This window comes from Fundulus heteroclitus, chromosome 19 (assembly GCF_011125445.2).
Source record: "Fundulus heteroclitus isolate FHET01 chromosome 19, MU-UCD_Fhet_4.1, whole genome shotgun sequence".
Lineage (NCBI taxonomy): Eukaryota > Metazoa > Chordata > Actinopteri > Cyprinodontiformes > Fundulidae > Fundulus > Fundulus heteroclitus.
The window spans coordinates 12,914,589-12,938,805 of NC_046379.1; the positions used below are offsets into that span (position 1 = coordinate 12,914,589).

General features: G+C 40.6%; 2 protein-coding genes across 4 annotated transcripts; one reads left to right on the plus strand and one right to left on the minus strand.

Moving 5' to 3' along the window:
- Nucleotides 1-683: 683 nt before the first annotated feature.
- Nucleotides 684-14,805, minus strand: mthfd1b (methylenetetrahydrofolate dehydrogenase (NADP+ dependent) 1b). 2 transcript variants are annotated; one of them, XM_012852298.3, is made up of 28 exons: nt 14,577-14,803; nt 13,153-13,237; nt 12,953-13,012; nt 12,784-12,837; nt 10,776-10,912; nt 10,552-10,652; nt 10,300-10,436; nt 9,166-9,277; nt 8,934-9,061; nt 8,714-8,811; nt 8,424-8,597; nt 8,180-8,316; nt 6,402-6,448; nt 6,206-6,313; nt 6,032-6,106; nt 5,840-5,942; nt 5,659-5,735; nt 5,420-5,560; nt 5,278-5,346; nt 5,046-5,157; nt 3,499-3,638; nt 3,333-3,374; nt 3,073-3,173; nt 2,785-2,962; nt 2,593-2,700; nt 2,330-2,482; nt 1,391-1,509; nt 684-1,293 (listed from the first exon to the last, which is right to left on the minus strand). In XM_012852298.3, the coding sequence occupies exons 1-27, from the start codon at nt 14,612-14,614 to the stop codon at nt 1,420-1,422; spliced, it is 2,805 nt and encodes a 934-aa protein (XP_012707752.3). In that variant the 5' UTR covers nt 14,615-14,803; the 3' UTR covers nt 684-1,293; nt 1,391-1,419. The 2 variants fall into 2 exon arrangements, with proteins under 2 accessions (XP_012707752.3, XP_036006653.1); XM_036150760.1 differs by having other exon boundaries at nt 684-1,509; nt 14,577-14,805.
- Nucleotides 14,806-16,368: 1,563 nt separating this feature from the next.
- c19h14orf28 (chromosome 19 C14orf28 homolog) lies at nt 16,369-23,902 on the plus strand. Of its 2 annotated transcripts, none has more exons than XM_012852295.3 (5): nt 16,369-16,706; nt 16,934-17,458; nt 17,555-17,644; nt 17,735-17,818; nt 21,827-23,902. In XM_012852295.3, exons 1-5 carry the CDS (start codon nt 16,621-16,623, stop codon nt 22,008-22,010), a joined length of 969 nt encoding a protein of 322 aa, XP_012707749.1. In that variant the 5' UTR covers nt 16,369-16,620; the 3' UTR covers nt 22,011-23,902. The 2 variants fall into 2 exon arrangements, with proteins under 2 accessions (XP_012707749.1, XP_012707748.1); XM_012852294.3 differs by having other exon boundaries at nt 16,370-16,706; nt 17,735-17,869.
- The last annotated feature ends 315 nt before the right edge of the window (nt 23,903-24,217 follow it).

Here is a 24,217-nt window from a genome sequence, read left to right on the forward strand (position 1 = left end):
GTCCTGTGGAAAGATTCTCCCACCTGAGCCGTAAATCTCTGCAGCTCCTCTAAAGTTACGACTGCACCCCTTGCGTGGTCTGTGATCTTACCGAGAGCCATTTTCAGCTGTGCCTGTTAAGTTTTTGGAGGATGAATTGAGCAGCATTCCCTGAGTTGTTGAAATTTCTGGTGGTAATGAGACAAAACATGAACATTCAAGAGAGGCATAAATACTTGTGCAAGACATTTTAATAAGCAGCTTTCAGTCAGTGGACTGATGCAGAAAACGACGTTGCTTAAGGGCGTTTCCACAGTCATACTTTGCATTGTTGTTCTGTCACTTTTGGAGTGCTTGCACGGCTGCTGCTAAGAGTCTAACGTGACCTGGATTCCTCCCAGACCCATGTGAGGGAAAATGAGATGAATTTCTGCGATGTGTTGCAATCGTGACATCAAGGTATGAGTGTGCACAAAAAAAAAAAAAAAAAAAAAAAAAAAAAACCTGAAGGCAAACAAATAGTAAGACTCTCTTTCTGATTAGTCTCCGGTGTTTTATTTGTGTTCTCAAACATACTAGAACAGCATCAGTCAGTGTCAGTGACATCAACCACTGAGTAAAACAAACACTATTGTTAACAAGGTAAAAAATGCTCTTCTTTTGAAAAGCGGAAGCCTGAACTAGAAAAGAGACTCAGATGCAGATTCCAGTTAAAGCCACTTTATTTTGGTCCTTTTTTTTTTAGCAGATTAGGAAAAACATTGGATTTTAAACAAAATAACAGGGAAGTTTCACAGTAATTGAGATATAAAAAACTTAATTAATATACAGGGGAGCAAAAACAAGAAATTAGAACAACAAATCTACTAAATATACTAAAAATAGACTTTTTAAGGCAGCATTACATATTTAAGACTTATTAGTTTTTTGAAATTGATTTAAAAAAATGTAATTAGTCTATTTTAAGGACATGAACTCGAGAACAAGCCTTCAGATTAGTGTTCACAAATATAAACGGATAGCTAATGTAAGGCTTTAACGGTTGTGTTTGTTGATTTAGGAGTTTTGAGATATGAAATGTGTCTGAGCAGTCGAATATCTTCTAGAAAACTTCAATAGGACACTTTGTTCTTGCAAAACAGAACAGAACAAAAACCTGCCCTGTAATTTCATTCTTTGAATCAACCATTTATGGAGGTAATTTTCTAGGAAAAGCCACCTGTTCATATGAAACTGTGCAAACCCAGCTCGGGGCGGCTCCAGTTCTAACTCGTCCAGTGTTTGTTATGACCCAGGAGGGTGTGGCGGGCGTTTCTAAACTCCGAGGTGGGAGGAGGAAAAAGAAAGAGGGATATTTAGCCATCATTGTCTCCGTTTTCCTGTTTGAGAGGCATGCATGCACCGTCTTTACCTCGGTCACACACACAGGAGGCGTCTTCTTCAGAAAAGCCCGTTGACCTGTTCGGTCTCAGGGTCCAGGTCGATATCGTAGAAACAAGGCCGGGTGGGCAGACCGGGGATTGTGGGCATCTGAAAGAGAAAAGGCATATTTCAAAAGATCCTTTTGAAATAGCTTCCAACGTTATTTAAATTGTTCAAACAACCGAAGTTATGATTGCAGCTGCCGAGGGGACCAACATTTTTATAATAATCACCAAGACATGAGTTGTTTATTATCAATTTAAAGTGACAACCGGTTTATTTTATTTCACAATAGCAACGTATTTGCTGCGGTTACAGGTTTCTTGTTTCATGTTCTTGAGGCAAAAACATCTCAGCCTTGTGTTTAGGCCCTAATCTCATAATGTCGCTGAAACGGTATTTGAAAACTGTTTTCTGGTGAGTGCAGCTTTATTTTGAGATTTGATTTGTGATATGAACTTTCCTTTAGACACGATAATGTCATAACTATGGCATTATCTTAAAATAACATTAACTTAAGTTTGTTACCTCCAGTTTCATGATCTGGAGGTAAGGAGATCTCAAATGCTTGTGATCACTGTGATTCTTTAAATCGTTGAGATGTGAGCCTTAAGCTTGTCTTAAGGAGAAAGTTACTTGATTGTTATTGTTTTGAGATGTCATGACATAAATCTCTTGTTATTAAAGATTATGTAATGATGAAGATAATAGTTTCCATCTAAAAAAAAAAATATTCAAAAGACGTAGGAAGCTAGCTATTAGCAAGGTGGTTTTTTTCTTTTGTTACGAGCAGAAGCTCTGCAGAAAAAAAAAAAAAAAAAAGAGAATACTGAAACATCTGATTTGGGTTGGTCCTAAGTACACAAACGGCTGAAACGAAAAACAAAAAGGAACAACATCTATTTGTTCAGAGTCACGCTGAGCTTACCGTGCCAACCAATGGGAAGAGAAAGCCAGCGCCCACACTGGCTCGGATGTCTCTTATCGGCAGGACAAAACCCGTCGGCACGCCCTTCTTCTCGGCTTCGTGAGAGAGGGATAAGTGCGTCTTGGCCATGCAAATGGGAAGATTTCCAAAACCCTGTCGTGAAAGACAAAACATGATCTTCTCATGTTGGGTTCCCCCGTTGATGGTGACATTTGTGGACAAACAGGCAGGACAAGAAAACCTTTGCCCTGAGGAAGGCTGACCTGCTTGGCGTAGAGCTCCACCTTGTGTTGGGCCTCGGGGAGAAGTTCAATATCGTCCGCGCCGTAGATCTTCTGAGCAATTATTCGAATCTTGTCACTAATAGGGAGCTAAAAACACAGCAGTGTTTAAAAAAAATAAAGAAATAAAAAGCATGTGGTTACACTACAGTATAATGAGGGTTGGAGTCATACATTCAACTCATAGAGGAACTTGAAGTTGCTGGGGGCCTCGCTGGCCCTCTGGACGGCCTGACCGAGGGCCACAGCGCCAGCGCCACCTTCAGCCCAGTGGGAGCAGCGCACGGCATCGAAGGCTCCGGCAGCTTTGGCCATGCTGCAGACCAGATCGAGCTCAGCCTCCGTGTCTGTCCTGCAGAAAAATAAACGCACATGAACATTAGAACTAGCACGTAGCATCTTTGTTTGCAGTAATAATTAAAATATATTAAAAAAAGAAAAACTGCATTTCCTCGCACTCACTTGAAGCCATTGACAGCCACTACAACTGGTACTCCAAAGTGTTGAGCGTTTTCTATTTGTTTCCGCATGTTGCTGCAGCCGTTCTTCAGAAGCTCCAGGTTCTGCACAGGTTCAACACAACATGCATCATATCAACACAAAAAAAATAAAAATAAACGTCCTTGTGTCATGGGCTGAGGAACTGTAAGTTACTAGGCACAAATTGCAAACTTGTCACAGTGAGCCTTAAGGTTTTGCTTTTTGCTCCGTCGTTGCTTTACCTCCTCCACGTATTCTTTTGGCAGTGGCATCCCAGCGGTAACCTGAGTAAAACATTTTAGAATTGTTGTTTAGTTTTTTTGCAATAATGCAAAATGTAAAATATTTGAGTGAATTTGTACATAATGATGCAGAGATTTACTAAATTATGAAGGAAAAGAAACTTACCGTCGGTCCTCCTCCGTGCATCTTTAACGCTCGGACCGTGGACACCAGGACCACCACGTGGGGCCTCAGGCCTGAGTAGCGGCACTTGATGTTAAAGAACTTCTCCATGCCGATATCGGCGCCAAAGCCAGCCTCTGTCACTGTTTGATGGAGGTTAGGAACAGAAATGCAGATGTGTGTAGCGCAGTGTAGTAATAAGAAGAAGGAACAATAATCGGAAACATCTGGGTTCCTACTAATTTTTCATGTCAACAATCCAAATTGTTTTCATACAGATCTTGGTTCTATTAAGCCCCTTTTAAAGCATAAATACAAGCATTCATGCTGAACTGCTGTCAGGCTTTAAAGAAAAAACTGGACACATGGACAAACAGATGATGACAATTAAATTGCTGGATGACAGAAAGACAGAATGATAAATGCGTAAGCAGCGGGAAAAATTTATGGATAAAGTCGCAAACAACAGCCGAATAGTCAGAAGGACGGATGCATGGATGCCAGTAGGTCTGGACGATAATTCAACAACAATATATATCGATCAATAGAAGTATATCGATGATATATCCATGATATTCAACAGAATAACAGTTTTCCTTCCTTTTGCGTTCTAACCAATCATGTAGATTAATACTACTCATTACATCCTCCCAACCAATCATAAACGCAGACCCAGGAACCAAACTTGGCCCCCTTCAAAGAATTCACAGAGCACGAGTTTTTGTTTGTTTTTTTCTTAAAAACTGGTTAAATCAAGGGTTAAGTTTGACTTCAGCGTTTGTGTGTCTGTGTCTAAAAATAGGTCATTAAGCAACAGCATAAAATGGCCAGGGCTGCACTTAAAATACATGTTTTGAATTAGTTGATAATTATCAATATCGATAAATATGATTTCAATTTTATCTATATGCTTTTTTTTATATATCATCCAGCCCTAGATGCCAGGTAGATTTGGCGTCCATCTCCAGTGCTCATTGAACAAAATGCCAGTCCATTACAGGACAGCAGAGAAACACACGGGGCGAATAACCACACTGCAAAAACTGAACTAAAAATAAGTAAAATCTTCTTAAAATTTGTGTATTTTTCCTTGATTTGAGCAGGTAGATAAAATTATCTGCCAATAGAATAAGATTTTTCCACTTAAAATAGGAACAATTCATCTCCATCATCTTATTTCAAGTGCAGTATATCTAATTATCTTATTTTAGGGGTCAAAGTACTCATTCCATTGGCAGGTAATCTAATTTACTGGCTAAAATCAAGGACAAAAACACAACTTTTAAGAACATTTTACTTATTTTTAGATCCGTTTTTGCAGTGCATGTGTGCACGCAAGCCGAAGTGCAATGTAGAGCGACCAATTGACGCAGCAATCGCTTTTTTGGAGTGTAGAGGGAACCCAGAAAGAACCCACACATGCATGGGGAGAACGTCCAAACTCCATGCAGAGAGACCTCAAGCCGGGATTCTAACCCAAGACCTTCTGGCTGCAAGGCAACAGCCCTACCAGCTGCATCAGCGCATCCCGAATGATCAGTTCATCTTACCCACAAAGCCCTCAGGCCCGACCAGCTTCAGCGCGATCTTATCAGCCAGGATGGACGAGTTTCCATGGGCGATGTTGGCAAAGGGGCCGGCATGGACAAAAACAGGCGTTCCCTGTAGATTCAGAGAACTAATTTGTAGTTAAAACTCAAGACGATCCTCATTAGGATAACCTGTACTTAAACATTAACATTACAGTGCCATGAAACAGACGAGACAAATATGTTTGCCCACCTCCAAAGTCTGCATCAGGTTTGGCTTGATGGCATCTTTCATCAGCACAGTCAGAGCCCCGCTGACACCCTGCAGAAAATTAAAGCTCCTCATTTAAACAAAGCACACTAGAGGGGTCACTAAACGGTGAAGAAGGACTAACCAGATCTTCGGTCGTGATGGGATCGCCGCTGCGGCTGGTGGCCACCACCATCTTGGCCAGGCGCCGCCGCATGTCCTCCAGGCTGCTGGTGAGGGCGAGGACGGCCATGATCTCACTCGCAACTGTGATGTCGAACTGGGCCTGCACCACAAGTTCAGACCAAGAATGAGTTTTGGTCCCGTTTTTTGGATTTAACGCCGTGTTTGAGCACAAAAAAAAAAAAAAAAAGACAAACCCACCTCTCTGGTATACCCCTTCTCAGTTGGCGACTGGCCAATGGTGATCTTCCTCAGGAATCGATCATTTGTGTCCAAAACTGCGGTGAAATAAACATCCAGTCATTTAAACACTGGGCGTGATACGGTAAGCTCTCTGAAGTCTTGCAGAGTCCAACTTAGGACTAGCGGCGACACTTCCTACCTCTTTGCCAGGTTACGGAGCTTGGGTCGATATCCAAGCGTGCAAAGCGGGTGATCTCTTCATCAGTGAGAGCTGAAGGATCGATCTTCTCTATACCCAATTTCTACGCAAACAAGGGCAACTTCAGTGTCAGAGTAGCTGCAGGTAAATCACTTCAGTAAAACCTAAAGAATTTGTAATACAATCGCTTACTTTCAGTCTGTTGATCTGGATTGGGGAGAACTTCCTCTGCCCCCCACTGAGTGGGACCAAGCGATTGTACAGAGCCTGAGGGTGTATGGGGGGGTGGGGATTAATTAATTAATTAATTAATTAATTTACTTGTCGATGTAATTTTAGCCCTCATCTAGAGAAGCGAGAACCCACCTTGTCAGACTGTGTCGCCTCGTGAAACATGCGAGCGTCGACGGCAGCAGCCACCAAGTTGTTGGCAGCTGTGATGGCATGGATGTCCCCAGTGAGGTGGAGGTTAAACTGTGGATAAATTACAACAACAGTAATTAAACACATCGATTATTCCTCCCAAATCATTAACATTTAAAAAATAAAAAGTATAAAGTACCTCTTCCATTGGAATGACTTGAGAATATCCACCTCCTGCAGCGCCACCTGTTGACAAGAAAGACTATTACAGTTACATGGTGTACTGGATGCACTACAGCAGGGCTGTCAAACTCATGTCTATACTGGGCCACTTTGGCATCATCAAGTCATTAAAAAGGGCCGGTTGCATGTGTATAGATGATATTTATGATTTAATTTCATTTCATGCATATAGTATAGTATAAAAAGATGCACATTAACATAAAAATAGCACCATTAGGCCCAGTTTAAATAGCTTATTAGCAAAAAAAAAAGTTGGGTTAAACTTTCATCAGTCTGCATCACTTTCTCTTCTTGGACATTTCTGGGTTGTTTTAATGTGTTGCTGGTGAAGATTCTCAGTCATCCAGGTCATGGTCATTCCAAAAAAGAAAAAGTAAAAAACAAAGCAACTGGACTTGTTTTCTGTAGTTTTAATGTGTTGTTGCAAAGCTGACATCTAGTGGCAGGATGCTGTTACTACACAGTTAAAAATAAATAAAAAAAAATAAACATTTGCTACAGGAGGCACAGTTGTAGCGACTTTATACAATTTAAAAGGATATATGCCTCCACTTTATGACATGATATGCCTTTTTTGGCTCTTGACGGCCGGATGAATTGCCGCGACGGGCCAGATTCGGCCCGCGGGCCTTGAGTTTGACACGTACACTACAGCATCCAGACAGAAGGTTGTTGAGATGAGTTTTATAGAAACTACAGGACCCACGATCAACTGTTTTTGTCTTGGTTGTTCCCTTTGTCCAGTTGCAATAACCTAGAGGTTGTCAGTTCTCTTTTTCTGGTACAGGCCTCCAAATTTTAATACAAAATGTGGTGTTAGTTCAAAGTCTTCATGATGCCAGAAACCTTTGGTAGCAAAAGAAGACCACAGGCATCACAGATCCTCCACCCTACGTAACAGTGGACAGGACCTGTTCTTCCACGGGACTTGGGACTTTCGGTAGCAGAAACGTTTTATCTGTGTCTCATAGTAGCTTATGAGATGGAGATTTAGGAAACCCCACATGGAGACTTAATGACTCAGAAAAGCCACTCTTTTCTTTTGTCTTTGAAGAGTGGCTCATAAAAAATATTTCTTTGCAATATCGTAATAATATGCCAGCGAAAAAGTCCTAGATTTTTATTTTATTTATATATATATATATATATATATATATATATATATATATATATATATATATATATATATATATATATATATATGTGTATATTTTTTTTTTTTTTTTTTTTCGTTCGCAGACGCAGCACTCACGCTGAAAAAGGAGCGTGGAACCTTCGGGAATACGGCCCATCAAAGAGCGTAGCACACTAACCACGCGCAGGAAGGCGTTACTTTAGGTGAATACAGGCCAATCAAATAGCTACTGTAACATTAGATTTGTCTATCGACCAATAGCGTTCGAGGATACTTTTTCTAAGAACATAGAATTGAAAGGGTCAGATGCCGCACTGGCTTTGTTACGCAATAGAAACGGTTCGTCAGCGCGTCCGCCATATTGTGAGAGTCAAATGAAAAGTAAAAATTACAAATATCTGTCGTGGTTACAAGACACACACACACATTCTTGTTAAACTGAAAATTTAGCAAAAAAAATAAAGAAAAAGTAAACTAGTTTATTAACGTGTGATTCCAATGCACGTTTATGCAACTGCTATCAAAGATCAATTTCTTTCAAGGCCCTTTTCAGCGGTGCCCAGGAGTATTGGGCTGCCGTATGTTCTTCCAAGGCTCACCTTTAATGCCAAAGGTGGGTCCCTGAGAAGGCTGTCGGACGCAGGCGAACACGTTGAGCTTCATGTGGGCTCCCAGGGCCTGGACCAGGCCGATCGTTGTGGTGCTCTTGCCTTCACCCAATGGAGTGGGGGTAATACTGCAGCCATAATTACACAACAGGTCAGACAAATCGTGCACATTAAAAAGGGAGAGAAAATACAGCTGTTAATCTGTTTGCTCGTTCAGTCCAGAGGGAACACGCACCCCGTGACCACCACATATTTTCCATCTGGCTGGGACTGGAGTCGCTTGATAATACTCAGCTGGACCTTGGCCTTAGTTTTTCCATAGAACTCCACTTCATCAGAAAGCAGGCCGACCTCTCTGGCCAGACGGTCGATTGGCTTAGGGACGCAGGAGCGAGAAATCACTATGTCACTGTTGAAGGTACAAGAACCAGAGCGGAGGAAGCCATCCTTCAGGGTCAACACTTCCTAGAATGGCATTTAAAGGCTTGAAAACGAGTGCGAATAGTTTTGCACGGAAACACAAACCTTGGAACAGGCTTCTGAAGGTTGAGCTTGGTGTAGGAAATGTCCCACCTCCCAGGCTGATGGCTGTCAAGGAAGCGCTTTGCACCCAACACTGTATTCTAACCACATCAGCAAACAGAGACACGCTCACACATTTAAGCTTAAGAGACACAGATGGTGTAAAGTGATGCAACCTTTGGGGAAATTCACTCGAATTCAATAAAAGGTAAAAAAAATTTACCCCCATCAGCATGGCGACGGTCATTGGTCCCACTCCTCCTGGCACAGGGGTGATGAAGCCAGCTTGCTCCTTAGCTGAGGCAAAGTGTACGTCACCCACCACCCGCTTCCCACTAGACTTTGTCTCATCTGAAACAAACAAACAAAAAAAGTAAAACTTTTGACCTCAGCGGTCTTGAGTCGTCTCTTAATTTCAAACAATTTCGAAATTCAAAAAAACAAAAGAAGATCACCTGGAACGTGATTGATCCCGCAGTCGATAACCACCGCTCCCTTCTTGATCCACTCTCCTTTCACCATCTCTGCTTTGCCCATACCGACAACCAGGATGTCCGCTTTACCCACCTGGTCAGGAGGAGACACGGATATGTTACAAGTTTCACAAATAACAGCCAAAAAGTGCTCAGTAATGAGCTTCTTTCAAAAGTAGAGGGCAGGAACCGGCTCGTGTAACGGTTGCTGCTGCATAATTGCAAAAAGCGACATGAAGAGTTCGGATTTATGCAAAGGAACACTGACAGCGGTACGTCCATCAAATGACTGCAAACACAGGAAGATTGGAACATGCATCTGCAACATGCATGAATAAGAAAACCCTTTAAACCAGGGGTGTCAAACATACGGCCCGCGGGCCGGATCCGGCCCGCCGAACAATTTAGTCCGGCCCTGTGGCTAAATGCATTATCATTATTATTTTTTTTTTTTTTTTCCCAGTGTCCTGTCTGGCAATGTGGCAATAAGATGCCACAAAGAGCTAATCAGATTTGACTTTCACAAGTGGACAAGATAAAAGGAAGAGAATGATAAAACAATTATTGAAAAAAACATGTACTTTGTTTAATTGAAAATATGCAGTTCCTATATTGTCCACGAGGGGCGCTGTGTTTTGATTAAGCTTCAGGTGTGGAAAAAGTCAAATCATTTCTTAATTTTTATCTGTTTGATGTATTTTATCATGCAGGACAGTGGTTTTAAGTTCCAAAAAATGTGAATAAATGTTTTTAAACATTGTATAATCACTGTGATCAGTTCTTATGCATAATGCACAAGTAAATGTTTAACTGAGTAAAAGTATTGTTGAAATTGCACATACTTTTCTTAAAAACGCTGAGGTTATTCATAATATATTGTGTAAAAGTGAAATTAACTTAATATAAAAATCAACAAGTCCACATTTATTAGTTCTATTTAATCTTGCAATGAGTTAACTCGTGTGGCTCTCTTGAGATCAGATTAAGCTGTATGCGGCCCCTCAACCAAAATGAGTTTGACACCCCTGCTTTAGAGCCATACAGTAGAGATGACGCGGGGACTTTAACCTTAACAGAAAGGTAATAACGGTAAACATGCTGGTGAGTGAAACGTACCTCTGCGGCCAGATCTGCAGTCTTAGAGTGGCAGGTGGTGACGGTAGCATGATTCCACAGCAGCAGATCGTGCATGGGCGCACCGACGATCTTACTGCGGCCAATCACCACAGCCCTTTTCCCGGCCACAGATATGCCTGCAGAGAAATGTTCACAGCAAAATTTAGACCACGTCACCGTATTTGCACCCAGTCTGGAGGATTTTACAGCAAAGGCTCTTCCAGCGAGAGACTTCCTGATGGCGGCATCAACCTGTCTGCCTGATCAGCTCCATGCAGCCGTTTGGTGTGCACGGGATGAAGCAATCGCCCAGATCGCCACGAGATAGCTTCCCTGCGTTTATGCTGGTTAGTCTGTGAACGGACCAGAACCTTACATTCATTTCGCTGAATGCCACATAAATGACACTAATGATTCGCTCAAATCTGACCGAGGATAAAAATAACTCCCATAATCAGGAGTACGGAAGGTTTTACCCGTCGACGTCTTTCTCTGGTGCCACGGCGTTAGTGACCCTCTCCGTGTTGATCTTGTGGATCGAATCTAAAGGCAGCTGCACTATGAGACCGTGGACCGACGAGTTCTCGTTCACTTCTCTGATGCTGTGAAGAACCTGCGGGAAGACATTATCATCCAACCGGTACCAAGCAACACACTGTCATCCCTGCTGTTATAGGAACATCAGTCAACTTTCTTAAAAAAAAAAACAACTCATTCTGCATTGCATTAAAAACAGTCAGTAGACTCTACAGATTCATTTTAACTGAGTTAGCATATAATTGTGAAGTGGAAGAAAAATCATTCATCATTTTGTTTAAAAACACAAAGCTAAAAACTATGTTGTACGTTTGTAATCCGCCCCTCTGGCTCGTTGCTTTCGCTGCAAACACAGCTGCCAATCTTTAGTGGTCGGTCTCTTCCCATTTTAAGTTAACCATCAGTAAACTGAACCATTACATTGTAGCTCCAGGTATGCGTTTAGGGCAGGGCTGTCAAACTCATTTCTATACTGGGCCATGTTGGCAACATGAAGTCAAAAAAGGGCTGGTTGCACCTGTGTAGATGATATTTTTGATTTCAGAATTTCATTCCAGTTTACATAAAAATTTTAAAAAATAAAAATAAAATTCACAGCAACATAAAATTAGCACCCATAGGCCCAGTTTATACAGTTACACTTTGAACTCAAAATACTGCATCACTTTTTCTCTTTTTGGACATTTCTGCGTTGTCTTTATCTGTTGTGGGAAAACTGACATCTAGTGGCAGGATGCTGTTACTACACAGTAAAAAAAAAATCAACATTCTCTACAGGAGAGTTTTAGCCACTTCATTAAAGGGATATATGCCTCTACTTTATGACATCAAATGCCTTTTTTGGCTCTTGGGGCCGGGTAATTTGCCTTGACAGGCCGGATTCGGCCCGTGGGCCTTGAGTTTGACACGTGTGGTTTAGGGTCTTTGTCCTGGTGGAAGAGAAATCAGCACCTCACTCTCAAGGCTTTTGTAGCCTTCTTTGCATTACCCTCTACTTAGCTCCATTCACTATGCCAATAACTCTGAGGAGTCTCCCTGTCCTCACTGAAGAGAAACATCCCCAGAGCATGATACTGCCTTCACCATGTTTCACCACCGCAGTGGCTGCTCAGGTTGATGCGGGCTTTTAGTCATTGTTTCACACAATGGAAAACCGATACCAAGGATGGACTTAACAGAGGGTGAGGTGGGAAATTGAGGCCACACTGCATAATGATTCCTCTCACTCCATATCAAACTTTATCATAAGTATTCTAAGCCACAGTGTTTTATATGCTTGCATTGGGGAGCCCTAACTATAAATAAGGACTTTTCATATTAAGTCGGCACCGGGCCGCATTACGCACGGTGGATGCTGCACAGCTGGAAGTCCTTGCAAAGGAGAATTAGGAGGATTAGACATTTTGAATTGAGGAAGCTTCCTGGATGGGAAGCGAAACGTCTTCAGCTTCAAAATAAAAGTCCAGTTGTTTTATTTTTATCTAATTGAATTTTTAACGTTTCTTGGAGAATTAGGAGGGAACTCTTTTTCAGGGATCACCAAGATTTTCTCGTCCATGATGATGACCGGATGATATACCGATTTAGGTTGTCAAAGGACATTTAAGACATTAAGGTTCACATTTTAACAGGTTCTTTTAATGTGGGCAATCTATGTGCTTTTACCTCTGATTTACACATTTAAAGATATAGTGGACGATCCTCTTTCGGCTCTGAGTGCCGGTTGGGTGGGAATCACCTTATCTATTGGTTGTCCCACATGCTAATTATTGTGACGCGCTCACAGCTAACTAGCTGCTTGCTAGTTTACACTTGCCAGGTGCAAATATGTACGTCTAGTATTTATGTATCAGCAGCGCATGTGTGCCTTCAAGTCAACGCACTGCATTTGTTTCATTTCACGCTGCACAATAAATAAATAAATAAATAAAAATAACAAACTCTAACCTCTTCTTCGGTTGTAGTCTTTGGAAGCCTCAGATGTGTTGCATTTATGCCGATCTGCAAATACAAAACATTTTTTTTTTAACCATTCTAGACGTTTCACATTAAAAGTGCAGAACAGCTACTCAATGCAAATCCTTGAATCTATATTAATAAATCATCTGAAATTTACCTCTGCTGCTGCCTTCAGCTTCATGCTGATGTACAGATTTGAATCTTCACGATCTCCGACCTGCCAGAGCATAGAAGTATCGGCGTTCAGACAAATGTGTGCATCTGCGCACAAGCTGCATTTGTGTGTTAGCAAAGGATGTCAATAACAGGGCCATAAAAAGGCAAAATTTCTGTCCGGCGAAAATAATTTCTATTTACCTGTAAAACTACCAGACCGGGCCTGAAGTTGGGATCCTTGAGTTTCATGTGCTCCACATCTTTCTTCAGTCGCTGCCTCACTTGCCTAAGAAAGCAAGACGAGACAAAGGGTATTTCCTCTCTAATTCCTCAAAATCTTTACAAATGTTCCAAGCAGACGGGTTCATTTTGGCCATCTTGCTTCTGAAGTGGTAATGATTTTCCACTCTGCAGTTGCCAATCCTGGTTGCACAACACAAAGACACTTAAGAAGGATGGTCTTATCTTTATTTACCGTCTTTACTTTATCTTTATTTGTTTCATAGTCTGAATGCAGGGAGTTGAATGAGAGGGTAAATTACAGCCATAAGGTTTGATAAGCCAGTTGAGAGAGGAAAAAAATAAAACAAAAATAATCAGAGAACCCGAACTGAATCGGACTTTAGATCCTGGTCTTTACAATCTATTCAATGGGCCACTGTGTGCAAAGCAATGACTGATTGTTTAATTCAAATACGCCGACATAAAAGCGATCATCCATTGCAAAATAAGCAATAACCAAAAGATGCAGCTTTTTTAGCACGACTTTGATCAAATCAAGTTGTGCATCTGCTTCTTTTATTCCTATACAGTTCCAATCATATTGAGAACCGAAAGTAACTGAGAGGAGCAGAAATTATGCGTGCGATATGCAGCCAGACTGTGCAACGGCCTGTGTCGAGCTTTAAAGTAAAGAAGTCTTCATTCGAGGGGCAGACACAGAATAGCTGCATGTCACAAAATTAAGTGACTAATGTAATGAGTGCTGTGAGGTGCAGTTAACAGGCTGCAGGCTTTGGTGTCTTGTGACAGGCACATGCAGCTAAATTCCTTCCATGCTGTTGCAGGAGAAACGATCAAATTTAAAATCTCTGTTTGCAGATATTGTAAAAAAGAAAACAGAAAATAGAAAAAGTGCAAACGTGACCTGTGCATATTTTGTCAATCAGTGCACTTGGGGTCAGTGGACCAAAAGGGACAAAGATCAACTCACACCACAACCACACATCTTACATAATCCTGTAAAATCTGCACTAATTGAAGGCCTAATTAAGCAGATTCAAGGAAAAGGAAAATATCCCAGTTATGAGCTCAATGCATCTATGCTGCATTTATGCTATCTAACCCCCCCCCCCCCCCAACCATACTAAATTTGGTACTAACAAAACTTAGTACCAAAATCAACTTATACAGTCTCCATATTTAACAATAGCAAAACAAAACAAAAATAAGTAAATAAAGAACAGAAAAAAGGGACTGGATAAATATCTAGGCTACGATCTGCCCATAGGTTCACGTTGTACAAACTGTTACTGTTATTCAACAGGTTAGCAGCTTGGTTAGCCAAAGAAGTTTAGTAACTCACGCAAAACTCCTACACGTGCCAGTTTAAATATGCTACTTACGCTGAAACTTCTTTCCCGCTTATGATTTGAGCTGACATGTTCGGTCTATCTGCGTCCGAAGTGATGGTGACCTGTGCTGGCTCGCTCCCTGACAAGAAGAACAGCGTGCTGTTCTCCGCGTTACGCTTATTCAAAAGCGAGCTGTCGGTAACTGCGGCGCCTTCGTTCGCAGACGCAGCACTCACGCTGAAAAAGGAGCGTGGAACCTTCGGGAATACGGCCCATCAAAGAGCGTAGCACACTAACCACGCGCAGAAAGGCGTTACATTAGGTGAATACAGGCCAATCAAATAGCTACTGTAACATTAGATTTGTCTATCGACCAATAGCGTTCGAGGATACTTTTTCTAAGAACATAGATTCGAAAGGGTAAGATGCCGCACTAGCTTTGTCACGCCATAGAAACGGTTCGTCAGCGCGTCCGCCATATTGTGAGGGTCAAATGAAAAGTAAAAATTACAAATGTCGTGGTTACAGGACAGGAATTAAACAGCATTAAACATTGTATAAAATATTAACAATGACAACAACCACTCTATGAATAGCAAAACTAAAAACAAAACATAAATTAATAATAAAAGTTGAAATGCTGAAAACATTTTTAAGTCAAAACATTGAGAGGTGGAAATATTAACTTGAAAACATAGCAGATTGCTTGAACTTCTATATTTTTCCATAAAAATGTGTGAGAAGCATTGCCTATCAAGTGTGTGATCACAGGATGTTTACATGCTGAAAAACAAATAATTTGTTTGCTATTAAATTCTATTTCAAAGGCAAGTTTATTTATATAGCACATTTCAGTAACAAGACAATTGAAAGTGCTGTACATGAACAGAACAAAACAAAAGAAAACATACAGGGGAAACTATATAGCAGTGGACTATTAGCAAAAAGTCAAGTCAAGTTTATTTGTTTAGCACATTTCAGTACATCATACTGGTTGTCACTGGCTGTGAGACCAGTAACAAATATTAAATTGTATCAGGTGAAACCGTCAATACACATCAAATAAGTTGAGAGAAATTGAACTACAAATGTAATATAATGATGTTTCAGTGAACTACATGGTTGAATTTTGAACATTGACATTCAATGGCACTCTGGATATGCAGAGCAGACTTGAGCCAGAAGACCTGAGTGGTCTGGATGGTTCATACACTAACAACAAGTCTGTGATGTATTTTGGTACTACACTCAAAAACACAAGGCATGGCTCATGTGTCATTTTCCAGTTTTGCTCATAATTTCCACATAATGTTTTCCTCCAATACTTTTTTTTACTAATGATACAGAAACAAATTAACACAACATTAACCTCTAAAATGAGACCATAATTTATGAGATACTACTTTCAATACTCTTACTTAAACTCTGTACTTCTATGTCATTTTAATAATATACATTTTAACAGTAAAAATACATTTTATTCATACTACAAACAATAATGATATTGATTTCATAATCAAACCTTCTTACGTTAATATAAAAGGTAATTAAAAAACAATACATACTTTATCAAACACCTGTTTTAGTTTAGTTTAGCTTTCGTCTTTATATTAAAATATATTCAACATTTTTTAAAAAAAATGCGCCTATCACAATGTGGCGGTAATGATGGTGTAAGATTCGGGTGCTCAAGCGACATCTACTGCTATGCATCTATAAGCTGTGGAGGGCGTAACTGACGTAATTCTTACGAGCCAATCAAATGCCTACTGATGACGCTAGACGTAGCTCTCAACCAATAGCGGTCCTGTGTTTCTTTTCCTCTAAGAAGAAGGATGGACTACTTCGGAAATAACTCCGCAGATGGTCGCCAGGGGGCAGTAGCGTGTTTACGCATTAGGATCATAAATATTGCCAGAAAACCCTCGCGGTGTTTATGTAGGTCAAATGACGCGTACGGCGCTTTGTTTGGGGGGGTTCATTAAGAGACGAAATCCCTATAATTTCACCAGAAAGTGCGAGAAAATATCATTGGACGCTTCTTGTATTATCGAGCTTCTAGTGTGACGGGAGACATGACGAAAGACGGAGAGCTATGGAGAGCAGATTCAGTAGTGTTTTGAACGACATCGAGGAGCTCTCGCGATTTTCAAACGCCGAGAACAATTTCCAGACCGAAAGGTAAGTTGAATACGGAGGTGCAGCATTCAAATTAGCATATTTTTAATTAGCCCCGTTATCCGCTGGAGGCTTGGCGTTGTGGACGTCTAGCATTGCACGTAGGCTACTGCCGTCCTGTTTACGTCAGGGCTAAACTAGCCGAGGCGATCGTGTCCGGATCCAGCCGCCGAGCGTCTCTCCGTGTAAAGCCGAGGATGTCTAAACTCGTACGAATGATGTTTGTTCAGGTCTAAGACGCTGTTTGAGGAGATCCGTGCCTCCATAAACAACAACGACGAGGAGGACCGCTCCTTCTGGAGGCCCGTGCTTCCCTGGGGGGGCGTCTTCACCATAAAGGCGGGGCGCAAGGCCATATCCTGCATCCCCCTGTACGTGGAGGTCCAGCTGAAAAACACGTGCACCATCGACGGCTTCCTCATGATCCTGTACGTGATCCTGCGAGACAACCAGGGCTTCCACAGGGAGCTGGCCGTCTTCCTGGGGAAGCAGTTCGTGGATCATTTCCTCTACCTGATGGACTCCTGCGACTACGCCACGGTGAAGATGCTGTGGATCTGGAACAGGATGTCCAAGAGGCAGTACCGCTCGGAGATCCACCGGGCGGCCCTGGAGATCGACCTGTTCGGCAACGAGCACGAGAACTTCACGGAGAACCTGGAGAACCTCATGTCCACCACCCAGGAGAGCCTGTGCACCAACCGCGACTGTCAGGGTCGCTTCCAGAACGTCAAGAAGACCACCATCAACATCAGGTAACGCGCTCGCAGGAGACCACGGTCCAATAAAAAAAGTTAGGAAAAAAAAAAAAGTAATTGCTTTATCGATATTCCCATTACTTTTTTCTGCAGCCCTCCTCACGAGCTTCCTCACAAAGACCCGATCCAGTCTGCGGTGGATGAATTCTTCTGCCCCAAACTCCTACTCTGCTCAGAGCTAGGGTAAGACACTATGGTAAGACATTTTTTCTGTTTCAACATTCAGTGCTACAGTCTTAAGCCCCACTGACAGGTGGAACGTCTTCTTGACAGATGTGACGGCTTAAGGGAGTTTTCTCAAAGGGTCTTCTGCCACGGACCCCCGCCCTTTGTGATCCTCAACATGCAGCAGTGGAGGTCAGAGGATCTGTCGTATGTACCTTACCATCTGGCTCTTTGTCAGCACAGGTATGAACTGGTGCAAGAGTTTAATATTTGATAGACCAACATATATAGTCCATAGCAGCGAACTGGAATAAAAAAAATGCATGTTTTTTTTTTTGTTGTTTTTTAACAAATATTAATATACAGTAGGGCTGGGCATCATCTAGGATGAGCCGATTTGATACGATTCTCGATTTAGCTCAGCTTGATTTGATTTGACTCCATTATCGACATTTCTTAATGTCAAATTAATGCTCAGTCATTCAATCAACAAAACCAGCCAAATATTATATTTATGTTCAATTTATTGAAAAACATCAATATTAATATTTGTATCGATTTTTATGCACAGCCCTATTATACTCATACCCCCTGAGTCAATAATTAGTAAAACCAACCCCTTGCTGGAATTTAGGCTGCAAGTCTTTTTGGTTGTCTCTACCTGATTTGCACATCTAAGCACTGACATTTCTACCTATTATTATTATTATTATTATTATTATTATTATTATTATTATTATTAATAAATATATATATATATATATATATATATATATATATATATATATATATATATATATATATATATATATATATATATATATATATATATATATATATTTGTGTGGGGGGGGGGTTGGCAAAAGGGCTCAAGCTCAAAGTGCGCATGCTGGCTGCCCATGCGCACTTCTAGTGTTTATGTGTGCGGTTAGCTTCGGTGTTAGCCGGTCGTTGTAGCTCCGCTGTTCCTGCCGTATACTTTGAAAATGGCTGACATTTGCAAGAAGCAAACTGTCTTACAAATTTATGAGAAAACAACAAAGGTCTCAGTATAAAGAAACGAGACCAGAGTGGATTTGGGAGATTTTTTTTCACTCATTCTCCCTGAGGAGCGGAAAAGCAGGTAAGACAGTCTTTCACATGCGCAGTTATTCAACAAGGGACTTTGGCGTTTCTTACTTATGTTCCTTGAAAAATCATCCGCTATACCTTTTTAAGACATTTTTCCAAAAGGATTGTCCTTTATTTAGCTTCATCCATCTTTCCATCAACTTACTCTTACTTGCTTTCCTGCCACGCTGAAAGCAAAACATTCCCGCAGCATGATGCTGCCACAACCGAGTGTCACAGTGGAGAAGGTGTGTTCAGGGGAATAGGCTGTTAGTATTTCATCACACATAGCATTTGGGATGTCTAGTCCAGAAGCTTCAAGCTTAAATCCAACCTGATCACCTTATTTGCCTGCTGTGGCGCCTACATATATTGTGGGAAACTAAATTAGAGTTCATCTCACCATCTGTAGCAACAGGCTTTATTTCTACTTTTCCATAAAGACAAGCGTGGTGTAGAGCTTATCTACTAGTTGTCCTGTTCTTGTTATTCACGGAACAGCTGTAAGGCAAGGCAAATTTATTTATATAGCACAATTCAGTACAGAGACAATGCAAAGTGCTTTACATGATTAAAATATTGGAAAATAAAACAGAATAAAAGCAAGTAGGGATAGTGTAGAAACAAAAAAGAACATTTGAAAACAGTAAAACATTTTAACTTGAACATTCAAAGGCAATTCTAAACAAATGTGTTTTTAATCTCGATTTAAAGGAACTCAGGCTTTCTGCACTTTTACAGTTTTCTGGAAGTTTGTTCCAGATAAGTGGAGCATAGGAACTAAATGCTGCTTCTCCTTGTTTAGTTCTGGTTCTAGGTATGCAGAGTAGGCTGGAGCCAGAAGACCTTAGTGGTCTGGAGGGTTTATACGCTGATAACAAGTCTGTGATGTATTTAGGTGCTAAGCCATTCAGTGATTTATAGACTAACAGAAGTATTTTAAAGTCTATTCTCTGAGATACAGGAAGCCAGTGTAAGGACTTTAGAACTGGGGTGATGTGCTCTACTTTCTTAGTCTTAGTGAGGACGCGTGCAGCAGCGTTCTGGATCAGCTGCAGCTGTCTGATCCACTTTTTAGGCAGACCTGTAAAAACACCGTTGCAGTAATCAATTCTACTAAAAATAAACGCATGGATAAGTTTTTCCAGATCCTGCTGAGACATCAGGGGTCCGTTCTTCGTACGTTGCTTAAAACATCCGAGATCAAATGACACATCCAAGATGATTTCATCCGGCTAATCATGATCCGGCTAACTGGGTTCTTCGAACACACCTGTTGTTTATGATTAGTATGGCTGGATTGAGTTATCTGAGATAACTGCGCGTTCATGCGTTTGTTTAAAAGGGGAAATGTATCGATAGTAGAAACATTGATCAGCAGCGCTGCTATTGGCTGTTCAGCATGGCCAAAGAACGCCCACAGTTTTTCTCCCAAGCAGAACACGAGCTTTTAATGGAAGGTTATGCCGAATTTGAGTCATTAATTAAAACGACAGTGAACACCTCAAAGTCTGCTAAAGCCAGGAGAGAGGGCTGGCAAAAAGCAGCAGACAAATTAATGCGTAAATAATTTGGTAGATGTTTCTATCACTTTCTACAGCATGAATTTTTGCATTTTAATAATTTGATATTACTTTGTTATTTTATGTCAGAGCCTCCACGGGACCCACTAGAACATGGGGACAAGTAAAAGTGAAGTACAAGAATATTCTACAAAATGGTAGCCTTTAATTATTATACTTTATTTTAAAAATGCACTTGTTATGTCAAGAGATCCAAATTTCAGTGTCATTCCTTAGACACTGGAAGTAAAGAACACGTGCAAACTGGGAATTTTAACAAAAAACTTTTTATCTATAAAAAAAATGAAGTTCTTCCTTTTCCAAGTCATCCACAGTTTACACGGTAAAACTGTATTGCTCCGTGTCTAGATAATCCATCCATAGTTTTTTCTAATACAATATACGGCTCGACAGGAAGCAAGCCTTTCAAAGTAAAACTAAACTTCAGAATAAAATGGCCTGAACAAATCTTACCGAATATGAGAAAAATATAAAGCAAACCATCATACAAATAACCCAAATATTTTAGATTTATGGCTCCAACATCACTTTTTCCTCTTTAAAGCCACTGTTAAATGATGTGTGTGTCTGTTTAACAGCCACCAAGAAAAATCTCTCTACAATTACACTGTCGCGCCGCACTAAAGGATCCTGTCTATTGTGCAATACACGATTAATTTGAAAAACTCTGCAATTATTCTTGCACCTTCCGCAACAGGTTGCTGTCGTAAAAATGGACGACATGGCTACGACAGACTTCCCTATGTCCTCCGCTTATACAGCCGTGATCTAATCTTGTTTACATGAAATAAGCCTGCTCTCGAGCAGGCTTAAGCTGGCGCACATGTTGCTATGACAACAAGTGCAGGAAGTCTTTCGAAGAACCAAACGATTCAAGATCATGCCATATCGTCAACAATCAAATCCAGCTAACTGAATTAGCGACGTACGAAAAACGGACCCCAGTCCTTTAATCCTAGAAATGTTCTTCAGGTGGTAGAAAGCTGACCTTGTAATTGTCTTTAGATGCTTTTGGAGGTTCAGGTCTGAGTCCATCACTACTCCCAGATTTCGGGCCTGATCAGTGGTTTTTAGCTGAAGCAGCTGGAGCTGTGACCTAACTTTTGATCTCTCCTCTATTGGTCCAAATATTATTACTTCTGTTTTGTTTTTGTTCAACTGAAGAAATTCATACTAAAATTATTAGATAAAGTGAAAACACATTAATGCTATACTTTTAACTTTGTTTTGGGAGTTTTCTTGTTGTAAAAACCAACATTTAACACCATGTGCCCATACTGTTCATTGATTTAATTTTGTTGCACATTATGATGGGGGAAAAAATCTAAATGAATGAAAATATTAATAGAGCAATGCAAATTTAACTAATGCATCTCTTAAAACTGAAAGACAGATCCACACGAATGCACGCATACAAGATTTAATAGAAATGCGTGGGACAAGTTACTCCGCAGGCCTTTGAGGCTGAGTTGGGACAGAAGGATCTGACGTGTAACTCTGCCCTCAGATACCTACTAGAGGGCGCCACACTCTTCAACAAGGAGGAGCATCACTACTCGGCAGCTTTCCAGATAGACGGCTGCTGGATGCACTATGACGGCCTGAGGAACGATAATCTGATCCTGCTGCATAAGCCCCCAGAGCTCCTGCTGCTGTCCTCCTTGGTCTACGTTCGTGCATCTGACAAGTGACGGCTCGTAGTCGCAGTTGGACACAAACACATTAAGGATCCTTTTGGATATTTTTTTTTTCCAGCATTATTCCTATTTTTGGCATTGCATATCTGATATGTGTGCTTTTCTTTTGTTTGTGGTTAATTCATGGCCTGAGTATGCTTCCTTTGGTAAAAGGCAAAAGTTACTCGTGTTCTGTATCAGCTGATTGCTTACCCCAAACATGCTGCGCACAAAACGCTTATTTTATGGAGGCATGCTTGGAATCCAAGAGTACAGTGGACTATAATAGTTCTGGGTCGATTTTACAGTGGATCTTAAAAGTGTACGCGCCCCTTTTTAATATGTCTCGTTTCTTTTTACATTACAAATGAATCGGTGATAAATCGTTTTTAATCGTTTTTCCACCTTCAGCCAGACTTGCATCCTGTACAGTTCAACTGAAAAAGACACACACACACAATCCTACTAGCAGGGAAAATGAAAATAATGCAATAACCTATAGATGCAAAAATGTGTAAAACCTCAAACTAAAACTTTTGTTGATGCGACTTTTGATTCAGTTTCAGCATTTCGCCACCTTCGTTAAGAATCTATCAGCATCCCACACGCCTTCATAATACTTAACCCCTCTATTACGAAGGTTCTCCCAATATGTCAGGTTGTGAGGACGTCTCATGGCCAAAGATGGCTCAGGAAGCCATTGTGATCCTGAGTAATATGATCTCTCATCTTCAGTGGTCTACCAGACATCGGTTTTCAAAGTTGACTGTTTTTTTTTTATAGAAATGCTCTTTATTTCATTCAGCTTGGGAAACAATCCCCAGTTCTGAGTTGTGGTGTCTGGTGCTGTTTTTGAGCCCAAACCTTTAGCACCTTTTTGGAGTTGCAGGCGAAAGGTTCAAGCATTGTTTCATTAGATGGCACAAAGTTTTAAAAGAGTTTAGCCACCTGGATGTTTTTTGGGGGTTTTTTTTGGAAATAAAGACTTCTGTCCTGCAACCTTCCTCCTGAGTCCAGACAAATGTAGAACACATTTCACGTCTTCGCCTCTTCTTTTAATCACTTTTGGAGAACCCTCCATTTGGCAGTGGCATAAAAAAAAAACCCTCTTGGCCTGTTTCTTTATTTTGGGTTACTCAGACCCTCTATAACTGATGGTGGTCGTAAACACAAGACTGAATGTTGAAATTAATCAAATTTGGACTCGAGAAAAAGTTAAAGTTGCGCACACTTGTGCAACAGGGATGTTTTTTTTTCCATTGGATCTTAAAAGAAGGATCTAATTGTTTTTAAAATGATTTTTAAATAACATATGGGCTCATTTTTATGCAAATAAAACCTATCATTTTAACCGGGATGTAAAAAAGCTTTAACATTTCTTCCATCACCCAAATTTCAGCTTATACCTTAAAATAAAAAGAGCAAGACTATGGCCTACAAGTGGATTTAGTGTATGTATTAGAGTGATGTGGGTGTTGGGAGTTTCTCCAGCACACGTTTGGTGTTCTGTTTGATTTAAGCATATCAGCCCTTATCTAACTATTAAATTGGTGCTCTAATTACACTGTGGCATAAGTTGTCAAAGTTGATTTTTCATTTTGTTTTTACTCAAAGTGTGAACGTTGAAACACAATCCGCTTCAGTTTTTAGGTAGTATCGTTTCCCTCATGTTAGAAGGTTCATTTGGGCTTTCATTTGGCACGAAGCACAGACCAGAACCATGCCGAAAGGTTCACAGTTTTGCAGCTTTCACGTCAGATATTTTGCAAAGATTTTCTAGTCTAATAAATACTGTTATCACATAGTGCCTCTGCCAAGAAAGCTACGACATGCTTGTTGAGGTTAATCCGTTTTTTTCCTGCAGATGTCTTAATGAAAAATACAAATAAAATATTTTATGAACATTTGTTTGTGATTTTGTATTTTTATTTCCCTCATGAAGAATACTAATTAAAAAAAACATTAAATAGACATAACTTTAAGGCAGGCATTTATTTTAATCTGGGTACAACTGCACCACACAAACTGACTAAAATGTATGTAAAATGTCTTCAAACAAAGCGTGATAAAACGTGAAGAGCTACAGTTTCCGTTATACGTAACGTTATCTTTGACTTCCAGCATTAATCCACAGGATTTTAAATTTTTTTTTAAAGGTGAGACTCCAGACACACGGCGGAAAATGTTAAAAAAGAAGCAGAGTGGTCGTTTTGGCTAACACT

Coding starts and splice junctions, on each gene's coding strand:
- mthfd1b (XM_036150760.1), bottom strand. CDS start 14,614: ATGTCAGCTCAAATCATAAGCGGGAAAGAAGTTTCAGC. Junction 6,314..6,401: donor AAGTCATTCCAATGGAAGAG/GTACTTTATACT, acceptor ATTTATCCACAG/TTTAACCTCCACCTCACTGG. Junction 3,639..5,045: donor CGGGCCTGAGGGCTTTGTGG/GTAAGATGAACT, acceptor TCCATCAAACAG/TGACAGAGGCTGGCTTTGGC.
- c19h14orf28 (XM_012852294.3), top strand. CDS start 16,621: ATGGAGAGCAGATTCAGTAGTGTTTTGAACGACATCGAGGAGCTCTCG. Junction 17,645..17,734: donor CTACTCTGCTCAGAGCTAGG/GTAAGACACTAT, acceptor TCTTCTTGACAG/ATGTGACGGCTTAAGGGAGT. Junction 17,870..21,826: donor CTGGCTCTTTGTCAGCACAG/GTATGAACTGGT, acceptor CTCTGCCCTCAG/ATACCTACTAGAGGGCGCCA.